Below are 19,857 nucleotides of genomic sequence, written 5' to 3'. Positions count from 1 at the left end.
TTAAAATAGCAATAAAATACATACAGCAGGTTTTTAATATTCTAGGTAACAGGACATACAGCAGCTACACAGACTTCCCCCCTGTGGAGTTTGTTGTACAGCCCAGCAAAAAGCTCTAAATTTTTATGACCATCATTTGCTCTTCTTTGCAAATCCATCCCACCCTATCTCAGGAAACCCTCCCCATCAATGCCTGATTTGAAATGTACTGCTTCGCTGCATGTAATTTGATTGATCGCACTTTTAATAAATCATAAGCCACAGAAGCTTCAGTTTTAAAGTCTGTTCGAGTAACAGGGAACTGGTCAAAGCAATCCCTATGCCTCTTTACTGTTTTGGTAGCCTAAAACCAGTAGCACACAGACATGTCCTAGGTGCTCTACTAGGTCATCTATCAGCATCGTTAGATGCGAGTTCATCTGTTTTGTCCATTTTCAATTCACATTTTTGCTGGTTTGTGTCTATTGTGACCTAAGAAAATACATGCTTCGGGGTGAGAGACTGGGAACCACGGTGGCTGGCAAAAGGCTTCCCTGCGTGACCTTGGGCAAACTGCTTGCCCTCCCCATGCCACAGCCACCCCAACAGTAAAATTTGGGAAAAGCTGAACTGCAGCAGAAAAACAGGCAGTAGAGTCAGCCTTCTCTGCTAATAAATGAAAAGACCCAGCTTCTAGCATTTAACTTTCCCTCTAGAGTCACATAACACACTGTTAAAAAATGAAATCCAATTAATCATTAAATGCAGCGTGTTTTCTCCCTAAGACAGGAGTGAGAAAGTCGCCTGATGCTAAACCCCATACTAGAAACAAACACGAAAAGATAACGCTGTTATTTATTAACACTCTTGGTTTTCCTTCCCATAAACACCACACTGGCACTAAACACCAGACTCATGCTTGTGTTTTGGAGTTGGAAGCTTCCAATGCATGCTATCTTGAGGTGCAAAACCCTAATGCAAAGTTGTGAACAATCAAGAAGTTTTCCTTTATTACTTACACCATCCCTGTCACCTGGAGCTAAAGAGTAAGTGAAGCTAATAAATTAAACAGCATATTTCCATGAAAGAAACAAATTGTAGTCTTAAGCTGGGGGAGGAGGGAGAATTTTGTGAAAGTCATTTTCTGACCTGCACTTTGGAAAAAAAAAGACCTTTTTTTCCCCTCTGCAAATGCCTATAGACTGATTTTACTCTACTACTCAGAACTATTATTCTCTAATACTCATAACTATTGGAAATTCAGGCTGGGAAGGAACGGGGGGCTTTTAGCTTCTTTTTCTCAACACCCTTTGATACGGCACTGAACTGAAACAAAAGCGAGGGCATATAGGTTGTTTTCTTCATTACATGCCATGTTATATTAAAAATAAATAGTCCTAGAGACAAGTGTAAAGCTAAAATATAGCATGCAGCTGTTTTCTCTTCAATGTTTGCTTTCATCTTTAATGAGAGAGGAATTCATGTCTGGCAAACACAACTGCCTTAAAAAATTGGTTAAATCAAAGTAGCGTCTACATCGCTGTCAGTGTTATTGCCTAAGCAATAATAAATAGAGAAAATCTTCCAGTCAGAAAAATATAAGGAGGTGGCTGAATCGCCCGTGATTAAGTTATGGCTGATGCAGAGATAGATAGGTGGATAGATAGACAGATAATTTGCTCGTTAATGACTAATCAATCTCGTGAGGAATACAGCTGAAAATCCAGCTGATCTGTGCCGTGCTGCTAATTGCTTTATGCACATTTCCAATAGCGGCAAAACAATAAAAGAGGCATTTTGGAGGCAGTGACGAGCTACAGTAATCAGAATAATGGGAATATTGTCACCAGCCGTGAAGGCTTCCAAGAGTCCTGGTGACTACGCCTGTTCTCCGACTTTACAGCGGAGTGGAAACGGTGTTTCTGATAGCGAGTTGGAAGAAAATTGAAGTTGTGTCCCCAGCCATCTGCCGGGTGTTGCAGAGCAGGGTGCGAGGGAGGGCCCTGCGCTATGGGGGCACCACGGCAGCTTTTGGGACACCCCCACAGGCACGCAGAGCACCACAAACTTTCAGGGACACCTCAGCTCCTCCTCGTTATTGACTGCAGGGCAAAGACATGAGCCGGCATCGATTTTTTTTTTTTTTTAAATCAAAAACTTTTCTGCGTGCTCGCCCTACCTGCCTCCTTTCAGAGCCCCTTAACATGCTGGGGAGCTCTCCAGCCCTTAATGAATTGATGGCATCTCTCCTGTCGCCAGCACACAGAGCTGAGAACGGGAGGGCTGCTCCGCCACCAGTGTACATCACTCACCCCCGGACAGAGGCAGGGGAGCTCACCAAGGTGGATATCACACATGGGGAGTGCAAGGGGGCAGCAGAGGCAGGTGGGGACGCAGGTGGGGACACAGGGGGCTTCTCTGGGAGAGGGAGAAGGCTCCCGACAGCCTGGCCCTCCTGGTGGAGCTCAGCCCCTGGGGATCGCTGCTCTCCCCTCGGGCAGAGGTGGGGATCTCCCCCTCTTTTTTTTTTTTTTTTTTTTTCCTAGGGAAAACTTTTCTCTTTTCACCTACCCTCCGCATCCCCGGCCGTAAAAGCGAGCCGCGCTCAGCACCCTTCTCCCCCCCCGCATCCCCTACCGCATTTCCGAGCTCAGCACCATCCCTCCCATCCCACCCCAACCCATCCCAGGCGGTACTCACGCTGCTGTTGTGGCCGGACCAGTGCACCATGGCTTGGTTGTGCGCCGCGTCCCCGGTGAGGGCGAAGGTGGTGCTGCCCAGCCGCAGCTCCTCTGCCCCTCGCAGCCTCGCCGCTCTCCCCTCCTCCGGGGGTCCGCGGGGCTGAGCCCTGGCTCCGCGTTGCCCCTCGGCTGCGGGCAGCCCCCGGCCGCCTCCCGCTGCCGCCGCCCGCCGGCTCCGCACCGCCGGGCCCCGGCCCCCGGCCGCGCCGCCCGCCCCCGCGCTGCCCCCCGGCTCCCCGGAGCCCCGCGCCCGGTTCCCCGGTGCCGGTGGTTGCCGCTGCTCCAGCCCGAGGCGAGGCCGGGAGGGAGACGAGCAGGGGCCGCAAGTTATCTCGGCGCCGGTGCAGGAGCAGGAGAGGAGTAAGAGCCATGTCCAGGCGAGCAGGGCGGCGTGGCAGGGCGCAGAGCGGCGGGTCCCCTTCTCCATGCCTTGGCGGAGCGAGTCGGGGGGCTCGGAGAGGGAGGAGGGGGGGGGCGAGGCGCTGCGTTTAGGGCTTTTTTTTTTTTTTTTTAGGGGCCGGATCCTAATTATAATAATTATAATTTGGAAAGAAAAAAAAAAATAAAAAAATTTTAAAAAAGGCTCTTCTTTCTTCGCTCTCCTTTTCTCTTCCCCCTTTGCTCAGACGGTGACCAGAGGAAAAATAAAAATTAAAAAATAAAAATTAAAAAAAAAGGAAAAAAAAAAAACTCTCTCCCCGGTAGTTGGATGCTGTTCCTCACTGTTGGTGGATCTTTCTTTTTTTTTTTTTCTTTTTTTTTTTTTTTTTTTTTTTTGAAAAGTGCTTTTCAGTGAAACTGTTCACGTTCGAGGATTTGATCAAGTGAGCGGGTGGCACCGCGCGGGGGGAGGAGCCCCGAGCCTCGCCAGGCGCCGCCGAGAGCCAGCCCCGAGCCGCCGGGAGGCAGCCGCCGGGGGCCGGCAGCGGGGCCGGGGGCGGGAGCGGGACCCGGAGCCCAGGCAGCGGGGGCATCCCCCGGGCTCCCTCCCTCTCTCCCTCCCGGGTCTCTTCCCTCCCTCCCGGGTCCCCAGGCCCCTGCTCCCCCCTAGGCGTAGGTAGAGCCGCTGGGGCATTCCTCGCCCTCGGTGTATCTGTATTTATGCATACACGCGTGCGTCTCCGTGCACGGGGGCAGAAGCTGATGGGGTGAACCACCCCCGGCTGATGTCCCCCCTACCCGGGTACCAGCGGCCCCACAGCCCCAGGAACCCGCAGGGGAGCGTCCCCGGCTGGAAAGGGTGCTGGTTTTTTTTGGGGGGGTCGCCAAGGAGGGGCACTATGTGCGGGCAGCTCCCTGGAGCATCGTCCCAGGGCTGCGTGGAGATGGGTTTCTTCGGACGATGGCAGCTCCCGCTGCAGGGACGCGGATTTCCCCGGCCAGGACACCCGCTTTCCCTTGGTAATGGCCAAGGAGCCTTTTTTTGCAGCCTTCGGACAAGGTTTGGGGGAATAGCACGGGGTGGGGGGGCGCTGGACGGGAGAGCCCCCCCCTGTGCGGGTCACCCCTGCCTCATCCCCCTGGAGCTCTTCACTGCAGCAGCTCGGCGGCACTTTCCCCTCGCATCAAACCCACGGCCGACCTCACCCCCTCCTTCGCCTCCTCCTTTCGGAAAGGGGCCATAATTAGCGCTGTGTTAATCAGCCCACCCTCCCACTTACCCCATCAGCCATTCTTTCGCCGGCCAAGGACGGATGCGCCGCTACGCGGTCCCCCCCCCCAACCCAAACCCGTACCCGTCCCAAAGCGGGGACGGCTCAACAGTTCCCCCCCCTCAGGTGGCTTTTCCAGCCCGGCAGGGACAAAGGGACAGAGCCAGGCCGGGGGGGACATCCCCACGTCCTGCTTCTGGGGGTGCCGGGGGGGTCCTCGCTAGCCGGTGCCCCCCGGGAGCTGCCGCTTGGAGAGGGGAGAGGAGCGCAAAGGCTGCTGAAAGCGGTGGGGAAAGGGGTCTGGGGGGGTCCGGGGGGTCCCCGGCTGCGGGCACGGCTCTGCCCGAGAGCCGCAAGCCCCGAGGAAGGGGGAGGCGGGGGCAGGGGAAGCGCAGCCCCCACCCCCAGCCCGGCGGATGTCAGTCCTGCCTTGGAGCCGGCTCCTTCCCAAAACACGCCGCCGAAACGCTTCGGGGGGCGGCGGGGACGGGGGCTGGTTCCTGCACCTCTCCCCCGCCCAACACCCGCCCCCAAAGCCCCAGCACGGTTACCCCGAGATAGGGGCTGTCAGCTCCGTCCTTACGGGGACACTGCGAGATCCGCGGCCCCGGGGAGGTGGCACGGGAGGCGGGCAGCATCCCAGCCCCGGAGCCTGCCGCTGCTGGCCGCACGGGGATGCGCTGCCCGCCCTGCGGTGGGACGCACAGCAACTGTCCCCTGGTAGTGCCTGAAGTTCCTCCGGTCCCCCCTGGACCCGGCAGCAGCTCGGTGCTGCTCCTGGCGATCCAGAACTGCTGTCACCACGGAGTCAAAGACACCACGGGGGTCGCAATTGTCACCGCTTAACTACCTTGCAGCCCATCCAGTCGTGGAGCCCACCCCTCTCAGCCTTGCTGGACACCGTTTAGGACACAGGCTTCATTCACACCTGGATCAGCCACTTGTTTGTGTGGCATCATCCCTGACTTTGTGGTAAAACAGGACCTGTTGACACATCTCCTTTCCCAAACCCTGCCACCGAAGCCATCGCTTTGTGCCCACCACACCTCGCTGTCACCACAAGAGCCCAGCCGTGTGGACAAAGCACAGTGCGATGGGCTCCGTGCCCAGGTGTGCTCACCAGTACTTTCTTTAGGGTAGTACTATCACCACCCCAACAGCCTGTCTCTCCTGCCCTGCAGGCAGAAGACAACTAAAATCACGCTCTGTGAATATCACCCACACTTGTCACGCTCAGGGACAGTCCTGGACATTCAGCTCACACCTTGTCAGCAAGAAACCCCAGGCCCTCATTTCTCAGACAGATACCCAGAGGAAGGGCTGGTGCTTGTCAAGAAAATCCTGACCCCTCTGTTCACCTCTTAAATAACAGGCGGCACAGCTGAAGTCCCACTGATGATGCGGGACTCTGTTAATTCCGCTCACCCCGGAGCCATGGGTCCTTAGCAGAGGCCTTGGTGCCAGGGCAAGAAGTGGCGGTGTTCCCTCATCCTTTTCCTGCTCTGGAAGACAAAGGTAACGTGAGCAACACCCCCATCTCCTGCACGATCCGCGAACTGCGTGCCCATCGCCAGCGCACAGCAGAGGGGCTTTGCCAGCGTGCAGCATCCCTGTTGCAGGATCCTCAGGTCTGCTCCAAAACCCGGCCTCTTGTGAGACAGGGTGAAAGGGAGGAACCACCCGACAAGCCCAGATTTGCACAGTCTGCCTCCAAGGATAGAAACGGAAGCCTACAGCACAGTATCCATTACAGGCTGTTTTAATCCCTGGTCTAATCCATTACAATCTGCTTTAATCCCCACCCAGCTGCAAACATCCACTCGAAGAAGCAGGGGTTGGCGTTATGTTCGGTCGGACCACGCTGGTTGGTAATTGATGTAAGGCATCCATACGCCACGGCACCAGGCAGTGCACAAGATTTCCAAGTGAGCAAGAAAGTAAATGCTCCAGAAGGCAAACTGGGGCACAAATGTAAAGGAGCAGAACATGCCTACAACCGTGGGGGAGCTGGGTTCAGTTAAGGAGAGAAAGGCAATTGGGGCGGTTATGTTTGCTTGGAGGGGATGATTTGGGTGGAGCAAGTTTAATTCCACTAGCTAAAGTAAGAAGGAAATAGAGCCTGGCGTTTATCCCATGCTATACCCTTCTAAAGCAGCACTGATCATTTGGGGGTTTCATTGTATTTTTTTCCCCTAATTTTGGTTGCATTTTTTTTTCCAAATAAAAATGACCCACGAGTTACCTCCAACCACACATGTCAATACCCTCCCCATCACTACCCCCATCCCTTCTGCCTTGCCCAGCTCTGCCCATCACTGCCCCAAGCTCCCCCAGGCCTCCTCAGGGGCCCAGAGTTTGTCTCCCAGCCACTGTCACCCTAGGAAAGTCCCGAGTGGGAGCTGGAGCCTTTCTTACTGGAACCCAAAAGAAAGGGGTCGGGGAAGAGATCATGAAAGGGAAATTGAGGGATGGGAATGAAAAGCAATGCCCCAGCCTCACTGCACTCTTTCCACCTCCCTGCAGGTCTCCCACACAACTCAAGCGCTCCCAAGGGAAGAAATCCCACACGTACTAAGAGGAAAATCAATGCTTGTTTCACTTAACTTTAACCCATTTATTTTGGGTGAGACCAGCCACTGGAAAACAAAGCAGCTCTGTGCTAACGCTGTCTTGTCTGCTAAGGAAACGCCTGAATCTACGTAAACTAAAACAATTAAGAAGTGTCCCTATATCCTCAGACTAGAGACTGCCTGCACACAGGCCTGTTTCTACAAGTATAGGGCTACCCCTGCTATGGGACAGATTTCCTCCTAGCCCAGCCAGGCAGGGTGTGCCCCAGAGCAGCCAGCCCCTGACGCATGGCAGGACCATGGCAGGGAGCCTTCAGCACAGCCGGGTTGCTCAAAAGGTGCTCAAGCTGCAGAGCACAGATGAAGGACTCAGCCACCCACAGAGAAGGCAGAGGTGCTGTGAATGCTCTGGGGAGATTCTGCAGGTTTCAGGTCACGTTCCCAGTCAGCGTTGGGTGCCGGTGTCGCTCCTAAAGCCAAGACTAGAAAATCCCCTTCTGCTGATAATTTTCAGCATCATCAGGAATGTCAGAGAGCTGATCAGAGTGGAAACAGTGCGTGGATTTGAGGCATATACAGAGATTAGTTGCGCGGCTCACAAGTTCACTGTGCTGAATTCACTGCATACTGCAGGTCACGTACATTTCTGTCTTTTCCACTAGAAATACAAGAACCTGTCTCCCAGATTTCAAATTATCCAAAACTGTAGTAAAATCCTACATTTTCAGAAGCACTTGCCAAATTTTTGAAAGCCTGTTCCTCAGCGTCTCTTAGAAGGCACTGGGTCAGGGCATTTAAACTTGCAGCCTCTCTTTGTCTTCTGAATTCAAAGAGCTCCTCTGCAAGCTGGATCTAACTGTGCCACGTATAATGAAGAGAGGCATAATCACGGTTTAAGATGTTATAATATCCAAGAACACGCTGTGAGTACTAAGATATCCCCTCTGGAGAAAATCTGATTAAAAACAGGGAATCCAACTAATATTGACCTGGTCATTGATTCAGAAAGCGTAAGTGACTAATTTCCCTTCCCCTCCCAAGGTCTGCCTCCAATTTACAGTTCCATGGAGGAGAGCAATCCTCCTTTCTAGCAGCAGCTTTGTGCCCCTCTCATCAGCTCCTCATTTCTTGTTGTTAATGAAGCCTCCTGCCTGTGATTGTTTAGGGGTGGTTTTTAACTCCAAGAAGCAGAGCACAAGCACTGCCTTGCTGTGCACAGAGAATCTTAGCGAACCTGAAACCTATTCTCTGCTTGTCCCACTCCTTCCCTAGGGCACAGCAGGACCTGGAAAGGTTCACGTCTTCTCTTCAAGATGCTCACAGCAGGAGCTGTGGCTACTGTGACTTCAGGGACATGCAGCTCTTTGCCAGAGCTTCAGGGGCAAGGTTTAGCACAAACAAACTTCTGGAAGAAGAAAAGCACAGTGCTAAACCTTGTCACGTCTCACTGCTGGGGAAACACCCTTCAAACACCCTTCCTCTTGTGCCAGCAGAAGAGGTACCCATCCTAACTGCTGTGCTGCTCAGGTGACCCCCGTTAACAACAGTTAAAGTGTTTCAGCTGCTCCTTTTCTTTTTTTTCTTTTTTTCTTTTTTGACTGAAGTATGTCAGGGAGAGTGGTGGAGCTCAGCTGGCACATCTGAAGCTGTGGTGAATACATAGCTGATGTAACCACAGCTGTCAGGCACAGAGCAAGGCGCATCCATGGCCCAAGCACAGTTTGTGTTTAAGCACAGGCCTTGATTTAGGGTTTGATAACTACCAAATTTCAGTAGCCATTGAGATAAGACCATTTCAGAAGTGACTAGCATTTATACAGCCTTTAAAAATGGGATCTTGGGAGGTGGCATAATTCATTCACCTCTCAAACAGAATCAACTGCTTTAACTACAGCACAGAACAATGGGTGAATCACAGCTAAACAATAGGATGAGACTCAGTTAAAGGGGAAAGGGAGAGGTTTTTAGATGTGAAAGCAGCCAATGAAGGACAAATTGTGCTCTGTCAGACTCACGTTGTCCCTCCCCACGCTGCGCTGTGCAGGAAGGTCTGATCCTAGAGCAGCCTTCCCTTCTAGAGGAGCCCTGGGACTGTCTTACCACAGAGATCGCTGTTAGGATCCAAAGATTGCAACAGTGACAACCCTAAAACACATTAAGGGGCAATCAGCCCATCAGTGCTGTACTGCAGGCTGTAAACCAAGGTCCCCAAAAGGAGTCACACAACACAAACCTCAGCTGAAAGGATAGCTTAAGAAGGCATCGTTAACTGGAGACAACCGCATCTTCTCCAAGGGTTTGCGTGCTGCATAGTGCTGGCTCCCAGGGCAGGCAGATAATGTTGTCCTCAGTAATCCCAGAAGAATCATTCCCTCACTTTGTCTGGCAGAGAAGCCCCCAGAGAAGAAATGTAAAGCCAAGAAAACCAGGCATGGTCTAAAAGAGCCCAAGGAGAAAGTTCAAAAACATCCACTGCAAAGTTTCATGGCAGAATCTCCCTGCTTTTTCACTGTGCCCCTGTGGCAAGCACCAGCACTGCCTATATTGGAAATTCCAGCCAAGGAAGGCCTCAAGCTGTCTTTCAGCAGGGCTTAGTAGCTTCAAACAAGTAGGGACCAAACATCAGCCACACTCAAGTGCCTGCAGGCTACTGTCAAAAGAAACAGCAAGAACCCACAAATCCACAAGGATGAAAACTTCCCTTGATAGACCCGAGCCAATCAGGTACTGCACAAGGAGGTGTTTTAGAAAACACTTCCCCAGAAACCAGAAACAAGAGAAAAATGATGGAAGCTGGCTCTTTCCACCCCACAGAGCTCAAACTAGAAGAATGGAGCTGCTCGGTCAGCGACACAGAAACTCTCTGCAATTAAGACTTTGCTCTCACCCCAGGTACTTCTTCCACTTTGTTTCCTCTTCCAGGCAAATCTTTCCCCCTTTCTCTCCCCTACAAAGCTTGAGATAGACCTACAAGGGCAAGGAGCTGTTTCTGTTTCTTCCTCTCTGCTCAAGGTAAATCCAAAGCTGCTTTGTGTGTGTGTGTGTGTGTGTGTGTGTGTGTGTGTGCACAAAGGCAGAATTTTCTTAGCTAGAGAGAAACAAGTCTGGCAGGGACCCTGGCTTTGATGGTGGGACTTCACAGGAGGATGTTCAACCTGCCGCAGCTTGGTGCTGTTTTCTGTCCCACAGCAAAAAAAAAGAAAAAAAAAGAAAAAAAAAAAACATACACACCACATTTTAAGATTCTCATCTATGGTTATTTTTTGCCCTCTCTTAAGACCAACCCCAAACAAAAGAGAAGTTGAACTACAGCACTGAGGAAAGACTTTATACTAGGCAACATGAGTGGAAGGGTGTGCATCTAGTGGGGAAGAACAGAATGAAAAGAAAGAACTAATACAGGGAAAAAATAACACCGAACTACAGCAGGAAGCAGCTGGCTGTAGGCAGGTGTTTCTTACCAACCCCGTCCTGGCAGTGCCCCACATCTCCAGTGCACTGATTTAGCAACAAGAGATCTCACATCGACTCCTGAGAAGAGCCAGGTTGAATCAGATCTCATGTAAATGGGGTTTGAAACATTCTGAAAGGAGTCGTCCCAGGTGAATTTAAGCTCCCAACACTTCTAAGCCAGGAAGTAGGACAAAACTAAGTGGCAGCTATTACAGCCTTTGCTTGAATGTCTTGGCTCATAGCTTCAGCTCCCTAAGGACTCACTGGAGTTTCGCACAACCACAGGAAATTAGAAAAACATCATTGGCCCCATGAATTGTGCAACATGTAGCCCACACACCATGTGATGCATCCTCAATACCAGGCTGGCAAAGGCTGAGGATTGCTACTGCATCCACTTCCATGAAGCAAGTGCTAAGTTTTAAGTTAATATTACTAAGTTAATAATCATTTAAGTTCCAGTGATGCCTAGAGCTCCTATCAGAGTTTAGGAACAGGCCTGCAAATGCAGCAAGGAGACAATCCCCGCTCTGAAGTCTGATTATGCCTCTCGCAGACAGCACACTACTTCACTGCCTTCAGACAGGGTGAAAGGGAACCTCGAAGAAAGCAAATCTTCACAAACCAAAAACGCTGCTGGGGCAAACCAGGGATTTCATCTGGAGAAGGAGGAGAATGGGCCTGCGTTTTGTGCAACACCAAACATGCAGCAGGCACCACCAGGTGCCCAGGCAGAGGAGTCAAAACCTTTTATTACTCCCCTTCCCTTAAACGAGCACCTGACCACCACATTTGTTGCTCCAAGACCAGAATATATTTATCCTGTGTTCTGCTAAGCAATTTAACAGCTGCCTTCTTTTGGTGGTTCCTCAGCTTTGGTACAGACACCCAGTGCAGCATCACAGAGACCACTCTTGACACTATTCCCCTGTTTCTGACTCTGTCCAGTACCTGGTGATTTTAGTTGTACTCCGGAGCTGAAGAGCAATATCAAAGGGGTTAAAATTCAGGGACGCAAATGAAAGTGCAATTAATAAGCAGCTACATAAAAGATCCTCATGCTCATAATGCAATCGCCAAGGGTTGAACATTTTTCCTTGGGCTTGCTCTACTCCATTACTGCAATAATGCATGGTAATATAGTTAACATTGATTTGCCGCAAGGTACATGTACTACATCTGCAAGCTAACAGGGAAAAGGGGGGAGGCTCTCTCCTTGAAAGGCTGGAATTACTTAATTATCTAAGGAAAATGACATGCAGATTTAACTGCACAGGGAAGGGCTAGGACTGACTTCCCCTGTTCCCGGAGAATACAGAATAGCACTCCTCGGCTACGTGACCTCCCTGCAAAATAAACTCTCTTGGTTTGTTATTATTAATTACCCTGGCTCCTATCACTGCAAGTCAGAGGTGTTGATACTTCACATCACCCCCAGCTATGCTTGCTATTCATAAATCATACTGAGAGGAGTTGCCAAGGGAGGAGAGGAAATACTAAAGGAAACTCGTAAGCATCTCTAAACAGGCAGCTGCTGTTCAAAGTGGCTGCAGTCCTCTGCAGAGAGTCAGATGTAAACCAGCATCAGTGTTAGGAGGCAGCAGGAGACAAATGCCACAAGTGGGCAGGCAGGACAGGGAAATAATGCATTCAGACAGAAAAGGGAAAGGAAAGAAGATGGCCTGGGGGATTAACCGGAGCAAAGAGGGCCTTTTATCTTCGCAGTCACAGGTCAGATCAGATGGTCTGATAAAAGCTGAAAGGCGCTATTATGATTATTAATCTGTAAGGGGCTGACTGTAGGCTGAGCAGAGAGAGAGGTGAGAGTTCCAGTGGTCAAACCAGCACTGATTTCCCTTTCAGAGCCTGGAGCAAGTCATTTAAAACCTCTCCCCCAGTTTTCCATCTGAAAAATGGAGCTGAAATTGCCTCACTGTTCTGAAGGTGAAGTTCTGACCGGGGTTTTGGCCACCCTACCCCTCCTACTCCTTTATAAAATTAGGCATTCCCCAGAAAGCACTAGCTCTCGGCTCCTCTCAATAGCTGTGCTTCAGCTGTTGCTCCTTTTTAAAGGTGTGTCCTTAGTTAAAAAGTGAGAAACGTTAGGGTGAAACCCGAGGGATTTATCTCAGCCCAGTTACTAGAGGGATGCTGACACTTTCTGACCGCCATCAGTCACGGGCTATCTAGCTGGCAACAGGACAACAAGGAATCAGGTCTGGGTGAGAAAGGAAGGTGGGGGCACCTGCACCCCACGTTATCCCAAGATGGAACTCATTTTCCACTCACAGCTTTTTGCTGACTCTTTTTAAAAATCATTTCAAACTTACAAACAGCTGAGACTTGGGAGCAATGTTTGCTGGAAAGGAATGGTAGCTCATAGATCACTCAAGGTACAGCGAGAAAAAAAGGGAGCTTTCTGGCACTAACCCTCTGTTTGGCCACACATCCTTGCCAGTTCAATTCTATTACTTTGGGGAAAGGAAATGTTCTTCCCCTCTTTCCTCATTTCTGTCTTTTGTAGCATGATGCAGAGAAAGTAAAGATTTCAAGTGTTTTGTTCTTTTTCCAACTGGGAAGGGAAAATGTTTTCCATTTCCTCACATTGTGCCTTTTAAACACTTCCTCACCCCTGGAAGCTTGACAGTGTGGCAAAAGAGCCAAAGAAAGTAAAACAGAAACAGAAGAAATTAGCTGGAAGTTATTCATTCCAGTCTTCTATCATATATGTAAGAAAAATGGACAAAATAGGGTTAAAATATGATCTTTAAGCACTACTCATCTGTAATTCTGAAATACGAAGGTTTCTTGTCTGAAAATCAAAGGGAAGAAGCAAACTTTAACAGAGAAAGTCTTTAAGTCTTTAATTTTTTCTTTAAATATTTTTAAACTGAAGTTTTTGATTAAATCAAACAGATTAGTGTTAGTTATTTGCTATGTAAATTTTACAAATAGCAGATTCAGGCTGACACTGTACTTTCCACAAGTGAATTTCTCATTAATACCATAATAGCATTTTATGCTGCAATTAACTTTCTCCAGCCCAAACAGAGTCTTCCTTACTCCCCTCTCTAGGTTTTCCCCTGCACTGCCATCATCACTGCAGTACCAACACAGGAGGCTCAGAGGGACCTTGAACTGGCAGCTAAAGAGTCTTCTCTGCTGAGGTCCCTCATCGAGGTCCACCTTTATCACACAAGTAGACACAGGAGGGAGCTCACACACCCCCATTCACATTAAGGTTACATCTCTCCCTGCAGCAAAGGGAATGATTTAATATCTCAAATTCTCAGTTTGGGGCTCCTTTAGGTCCTGGACTTAGATTTCACACCTGCTAGAGCAGGGGTCCCCCTTTCTAGGTAGCAGAGCATCTGGTATGTGCTCCCCTCCACACCAGCAAGAGAAAATCTGTAGCTGTGTTGGCTGAGCTGGGACCAGAGGGTGAAATCTTTGCTCACTAGATTTGGCAGCCCCTAGTGAGGCTGCACACCCACCTGCAATGTAACATCACTCTGAGGATGCCTTGTAACTTTGCTGCTGGTCTCCTACTTCTTCCTCAAGCCAGACCTGACAAAATCCTAGGATTTTCTCCTCGTCAGCCTCCTCCGGCTCTGCCCAAGCTGGATGCTTGTGAGTGCAGCAGAAGCCATCTCGCTAGGAAGGAGTAGGAGTTCCTTCTACTCATTTTTGTTTGTTTGTTCACACACCCTAGGCAAAACTCTTGAAGGCAATGCCAACCGACCCTTTGGATTCCTTCCTACGGCAGGCTTTGTTCCCTGTTTCCACATCACACTCACGAGGCTAGGAAGCCCTTGAGGCCATTTACCATACAATTAAATAAAGCTTTTGATCAAACCACCTTGTAGTCAAGCAACTGCAAGCAGATGTTTAGATTAAGTGCTTGCTTATCTGCCAGGCTATGGCCAAAAAGAGCACATCACTGTATTTGAGCAGGTGTTTCTATAAAATATTGAGTAGGCACTGACAGTGTATCCTGTTGTTCTAGCTTTTCCTCCTTCACATCAGCATCTCAGGTAACTTTTGGCTGTACTGGGTTTATGTGGCAAGGTTTTGGCAGTGGGGGAGTTGCAGCCAGAAGCTGCCCCATGTCAGATCAGAGCCAGCTCCAGCTGGCTCCAGAAGGGACCACGCTGCGCGTTAGAGCCCACGCAAGAGCAGGGGGTCTGGGGGAAGCTGCCACCCATGGGGGACCCGTGCTGGAGCAGTTTTCTCCTGATGGATGGACGCTGTGGTATGGAGCCGTGTGAGTCAGCGGTGAGGGATCTCCCAGTCCTTATCTCAACCCTTGAGCACTTTTCCATTGCATTTTCTCCCCCTCTTTCTTTGAGGACGGGGAGGGAGAGAGCAGTTGTGGTGGAGTTCAGCTGCCCTGCAGGGTGAAAAAAAAAAAAAACACAGCAAGAAAGCTAGTTTTGATCTAACTTCTTCCGAAGAGGTTTTGGAGGATGTGATTCTTTACTGTATTTCTTTACAGTCCTCCAAACATGAGCACCAGGGAAATACCAGTCTGTAACAGCTGCAGCAGCAAGAATGAATCTGGACGTATTAGCAAGTCCCAGCAGAACGCACATGTCCAAGAGGACATCATTAGATGTAAGGAAGATTACTGACTTTTAACTTCTTCCTTCTTTCCCTAATTCTCCTGCTCATCATTGATGTAGGGATGTAATTAACAGCAACCCTCTTGCAAGCCAGTGCTGGGGTGCTGCTGCTTGATGTCTTCTTTCCAGTCAAACCCATAGAGAAGCCCCAGCTGCTGAATTATCCTCATGGCTTCTCATCATTTGCAGTGTGAGATCACCCTTCATTTGAGGAAAAAAAGTCTGGCTTGGTTCAATTTTTCATTTCTCTGTCTTCCTTGTATCTACAAGCACATTTATTTTCTAACAGGCCTGTTTCTTCTGCATTTAGAGAGTGTACTTTACACCCCTGGAGAGAACAGACATTCTCCATTACCTTCCGAGCAGACCCAGCGGGGGATCAGAGAGCTCAGTTTTCTTAGAGTCTGCTCCTCTGCCTCGTTCATTACGGACTGAATACCTGCGGAAGGAAAGCGTGAGTCAGCAGCCCCAGCTGCTCTGAATACACCCTGTCACGGGAGGAGCCAGCAAAACAAAAGGGTGAAATTCTTATGCCCTGGTTCCAGCAGATCCTAGAGGGGTTTGCAAACTATTGAAGGCAAATATGGGTCATACATTGACTTTTTTTTTTGAATGATTTAAAGGGTATGCAGTTAGAACAACTCAGCTGGGCAACTGAGATAATATCCATGGCAAAGTGAACTAAAAAGCCCAGGACCCTTGACAGTGCTCTGCCTTCTGACACAGGTATGGTCAGGTTTTCTGAATGATTTTACACCTTTAATTCATTTCACTCACTGCCCTGAGCAGAGGTCAAAAATTTATGTGTGATGGGGACTACATTTTACCTCAAAAGGGAGTTTCTCTGTGTTTATATATTCCCTTCCCCAACTCTACAACCTCAAAAGATAAGTCTTATTCATACTCAGATGTGAAAATTGGCATCCCACATTCTCTAGAACCTTTCTCATCTCGCCTGGTGCATTGATCTCTCCTTGCCAAGGCTGAAGGACACAGATGCCTGCAGGACTAACATTAATACTGTTTTGCATACCAACCAATTACAAGGGTGTACTCAGAGAAATTACCATCAGCAATTCCTTGACAATATCTCCCATTAGATGCAATATTAAAGCCTGGATCTTTACAATATGCTCACTAATAGGTGGGCCCCCATCCTGGAAGCTGCTCAAGATCTTTTTTTAAAGATCTGAGCACCACCATTTACATCAATGACAGTCAAGGCAACTAACTCAGTGGTCTGAATCGTGTTCTGTACGTGACATTTTCCTTGCTGGTGTGGACATACAGTAGTGTTTCAATATAAATCAAAACCCCTTGTTATGCCAACAAAGCCAGGTGTAACTGTGAAAAGCGACAGAGTGGGATTTCACCTTACACCTTTGTGGTAATTTACATCAGCAGCAGGTGGGGACAAGTAGGCATGTTTCTAACATTCAGCTCTCACTTCACTGTACAAAATGCAGCTGAGCAGAAAATCAGTCCCACAGAAATACTTAGGATGTTGGACTGCTGGTCAGAAACAGCTGCCCATGGGGGAACGATCAAACTCTACTTCATATCCTGACATCAACGATGCTTTACTCAGAATCCTGCAGAGAAATATTTATCAGGTGGTGAGATGCATTCATCCTTCCCCCAGGTTCATCATGTCTCCAGCAGCACTCTTGGAATCCACCTCATAGGTTTGAAACATTTTCCCTGGCACAAATGCACATAAAAGTGTATTTATTTCAAGATCTGGATCACATACAAGCTCCAACCCAAGTCTTGAGACACTAAAGACTCAAACACAATGTAAAAAATGAGCCATTTTACTGCTTACTAACATTGCATGCAAGGCTGTGGAAGCATTAACTTTCTCTACCGCACCCTTCCCTGCCACACAAACCCACCTCCAGCCCCTTGCCAGACCCTGCAGTCTCCCAGAGAGCACACATTCACACATGCAGACTACCTTGGATCCTAGGTGTGCACCCCCTAACAAACCCAGCAGAGACAGGAGCAGTCCCTTTCCTTGGGGAGCACCCACTGCATTTGCTCCCCGACACCTTGGGTTGTCCCATCCCAAGAGCGGTTATCTCACAGCTGCAGAGACAGAGAGATATCTGCTAGCTGAGCCTGGCTGGGTTCTTCTCATAGGGGGAGATAATGCAAGAAAGCCTGAGGATGGTGATGAGGAGAAATAGTTGGTCTGTCATGCCATTTTACATTAAAGGGGATGCAAGGAGAAGTATGTCTTAAACATACCGGTGATCAGAACCATAAAAAATGTATCTGCTGCTCCTTTCTTCATCCTTCCCCTCCCTAAGATTTTCTCTTAAACACAGCAGTAGATTTTATTCCCAGATGTCGTCTACTTTTTCCCAGACATGTTTGATTTGTCTGTGCTTTGTTTCACTAGAAGAGGAAATACAGCTGAGTATTTTTACCTTAACTGCATTTGCTGTTGAGTGTTTTGCACTGTTTTTAGTGGGCAGGCTAAATGTTTGTTAGAAAACATATTTTGACAAAGGAGAAAAGTCATTTCCAGCTAGTTCTAGCTGTAAGAAAAGTGCGAGCTCTACATGGCTCAATGAGTCTGTAACTGTTTCAGAGATTTAAAAGGTGCCAATTTAAGATCTAATCCCAAAGCCCTTGCATGAGTGGTCCCATTAAAAGGAGAACAAATGTAATCTTTGCCCTCATAGATTTATATTCGTTGTCAATATAAGCAAATGAGAAGGAAAGAAACTTGGAGCCAAAGCCTGTCCTCAGTTGCACCGCTTCAAAGAAACTCTCCAGGCATCAAAGGATGGGCTTTTAATTAACATTGGCAACACACGGAATTGAGGCAGGCAGATATGGTTTTTATGTTGACAAAGGTGGCATCATTCTACACGCTCTCGTTTCTCTGAATGACACAATGCATTTCAAAGACAAAAGCCAGGATGTCTCCATCATAATGCACTGTCCATATTCACCCTTCATTAGTTGCTGAGGTTTAATCAAAACGCTTCTCTAAACAACTCTACCTGAACATCGCAGTCTGTAATTATCCCTGCATCTCAGTGATGCCTGTGTGTGAGCGTCAAGACAATGATTGATCGATTCTCAATATTCCATCACTTATGATATTTCCAAGGTAAACAACTCCCTTCTCCATTGGGAAATAATATCTAGGCTAAATCAAATTGCAAAGTACTAAAAGAAAGCTAGCCTCCTCCATATTAATCTTAAACCATTTATGATAGATCAAGGCATTGTGTCTTCAGATCTAATGAGACTTGTGTGCTCTGAAGCAACTGTTTAATTGATAAAGACGGGAGATGAACAACCAGGTTTGTATCATGGAGAAAAAAAAAAATGGCATGAACAGCTTGTTCCCAACCCAAACGGAGTGTGGAGGAATTCTTGACTCCCACTTTGAGAGTGAAGAGAAACCTATTCATCGCCTGAATTCGCTTCACCACTCCTTGGGCACCTGGCTCAGAAAACCTTCTGCGTACTGCGTATTTGGAAATATAGAAGCCGTGTCGTTAGTTTATCTTGTTCTCCCATATTCTAAAGCTTCTTCAAAACACTGTGAAGCCTCCTTGATGTGAACATAAATTATTTTTATGCTATGATACCCTGAGTAATGCACAGGAAACTGACCTAACATGAAAATGAGGCCTGCTGAACGAGTCTCTCTTGTGAAATCTGGCTACTGGTGATGAGCAAAGACAGGAATGGGAGAGAAATTGCCTCTGAGTGTTAGAAAAGGTACTGCTGCGGCAGAGCAGGATGCTGGCAATGTTCTATTTAGATGTAAACCTAGCTTCCATATAACCATCCTGATCTAAAGGCTGTCACATTAGAGGGCAGATTGTATCCATACCTCCAGTCAAGTTTGTTCCTTACTGATAAGTAGCAGTACTGAGATAAGACCAATGAATCCCAGAGGAACGAGCACAGAGTTGTGTTTTAAATAGACCAACAAATCCACAAGAGAACAAGATCCCACTGACCATTTACTCACTCTGTGAGAGTAGAATTGAGTTAAGCTCGGGGTCAATCTTTTGTCCTTGCATTAATTCCAGCCCACACACATTTCAGTCTGCAAACTGGCCACCCCTCAGTTTAGCATCCTTCAGTCCAAGGGACTGAAAATAGAGCTGCTTCTCTGCACAAGCACTCTCCCAACCTCAATGCCCATTAACTACTCGGAGTATTTCCAGATTTCCTCATTTTTCCCCCCATTTCCTCATTGTTCTCAATCCTGTATCACAACATGGCAAAGCTCCTTTGGAGTTAACCTCAGAAACGGGATCTTAGCCCACAATGGGGTTTTCAACAGCTCTTGGCAGTGGCCTAAATCCAGTCTCTTTGAGCAACAGTACAAATTTTCACCAAGAGCAAAATTAGGTGCTTCAGATAACCCCACTTCAACTCTGTAGCAGCATTTTTCTCTGCACTGCACTTTGCAGTCCTCTTTGCTCTACAGATGCCATGTACATTATAAATCATAGGCAGGCAAGGATCCTACAGCATTTCTTTGAACCTTTTTTTCTCCCCCCCTGCCAAAATACCAAGACAGCTGAACTGCACAAAGATGTTTATTCTCCCAGAAAGAGCAGCAGCGCTTTCTTTGACTAATGCTGGCTTGGCACATGAACCCTGATTAACTCCTGTCATTTTAAGTCACATCGTTTGCAAACTGCCCCCATTTCCCTCCCTCAGCCCCTCCACCAAACAACAACAACAAATCACCGATTCAAGGAGAAAAAGTAGGATCAGAAAAGGAAAAAATAAATAAATAAGGAGTTTGTTTCTCACAGAAAGGCACATATTCTTCAGAGGCAAAGATGACAAGGTTTTC

General features: G+C 48.4%; 1 protein-coding gene across 1 annotated transcript in view; it reads right to left on the bottom strand.

Moving 5' to 3' along the window:
• The window catches only part of SORCS3 (sortilin related VPS10 domain containing receptor 3), a 279,409-nt gene extending 275,966 nt beyond the window's left edge, over positions 1-3,443 (bottom strand). Inside the window, exon 1 of the mRNA XM_084526293.1 lies at positions 2,680-3,443. Within this exon, the coding sequence (XP_084382419.1) occupies positions 2,680-3,147 (468 nt within the window). The 5' untranslated portion in view covers positions 3,148-3,443. The remainder of the gene's footprint in view (positions 1-2,679) is intronic.
• Positions 3,444-19,857: the final 16,414 nt, after the last annotated feature.

The sequence above is a fragment of the Aythya ferina genome, assembly GCF_964211825.1.
Source record: "Aythya ferina genome assembly, chromosome: 7".
Lineage (NCBI taxonomy): Eukaryota > Metazoa > Chordata > Aves > Anseriformes > Anatidae > Aythya > Aythya ferina.
This window is presented reverse-complemented; position numbering and strand designations above follow the sequence as displayed.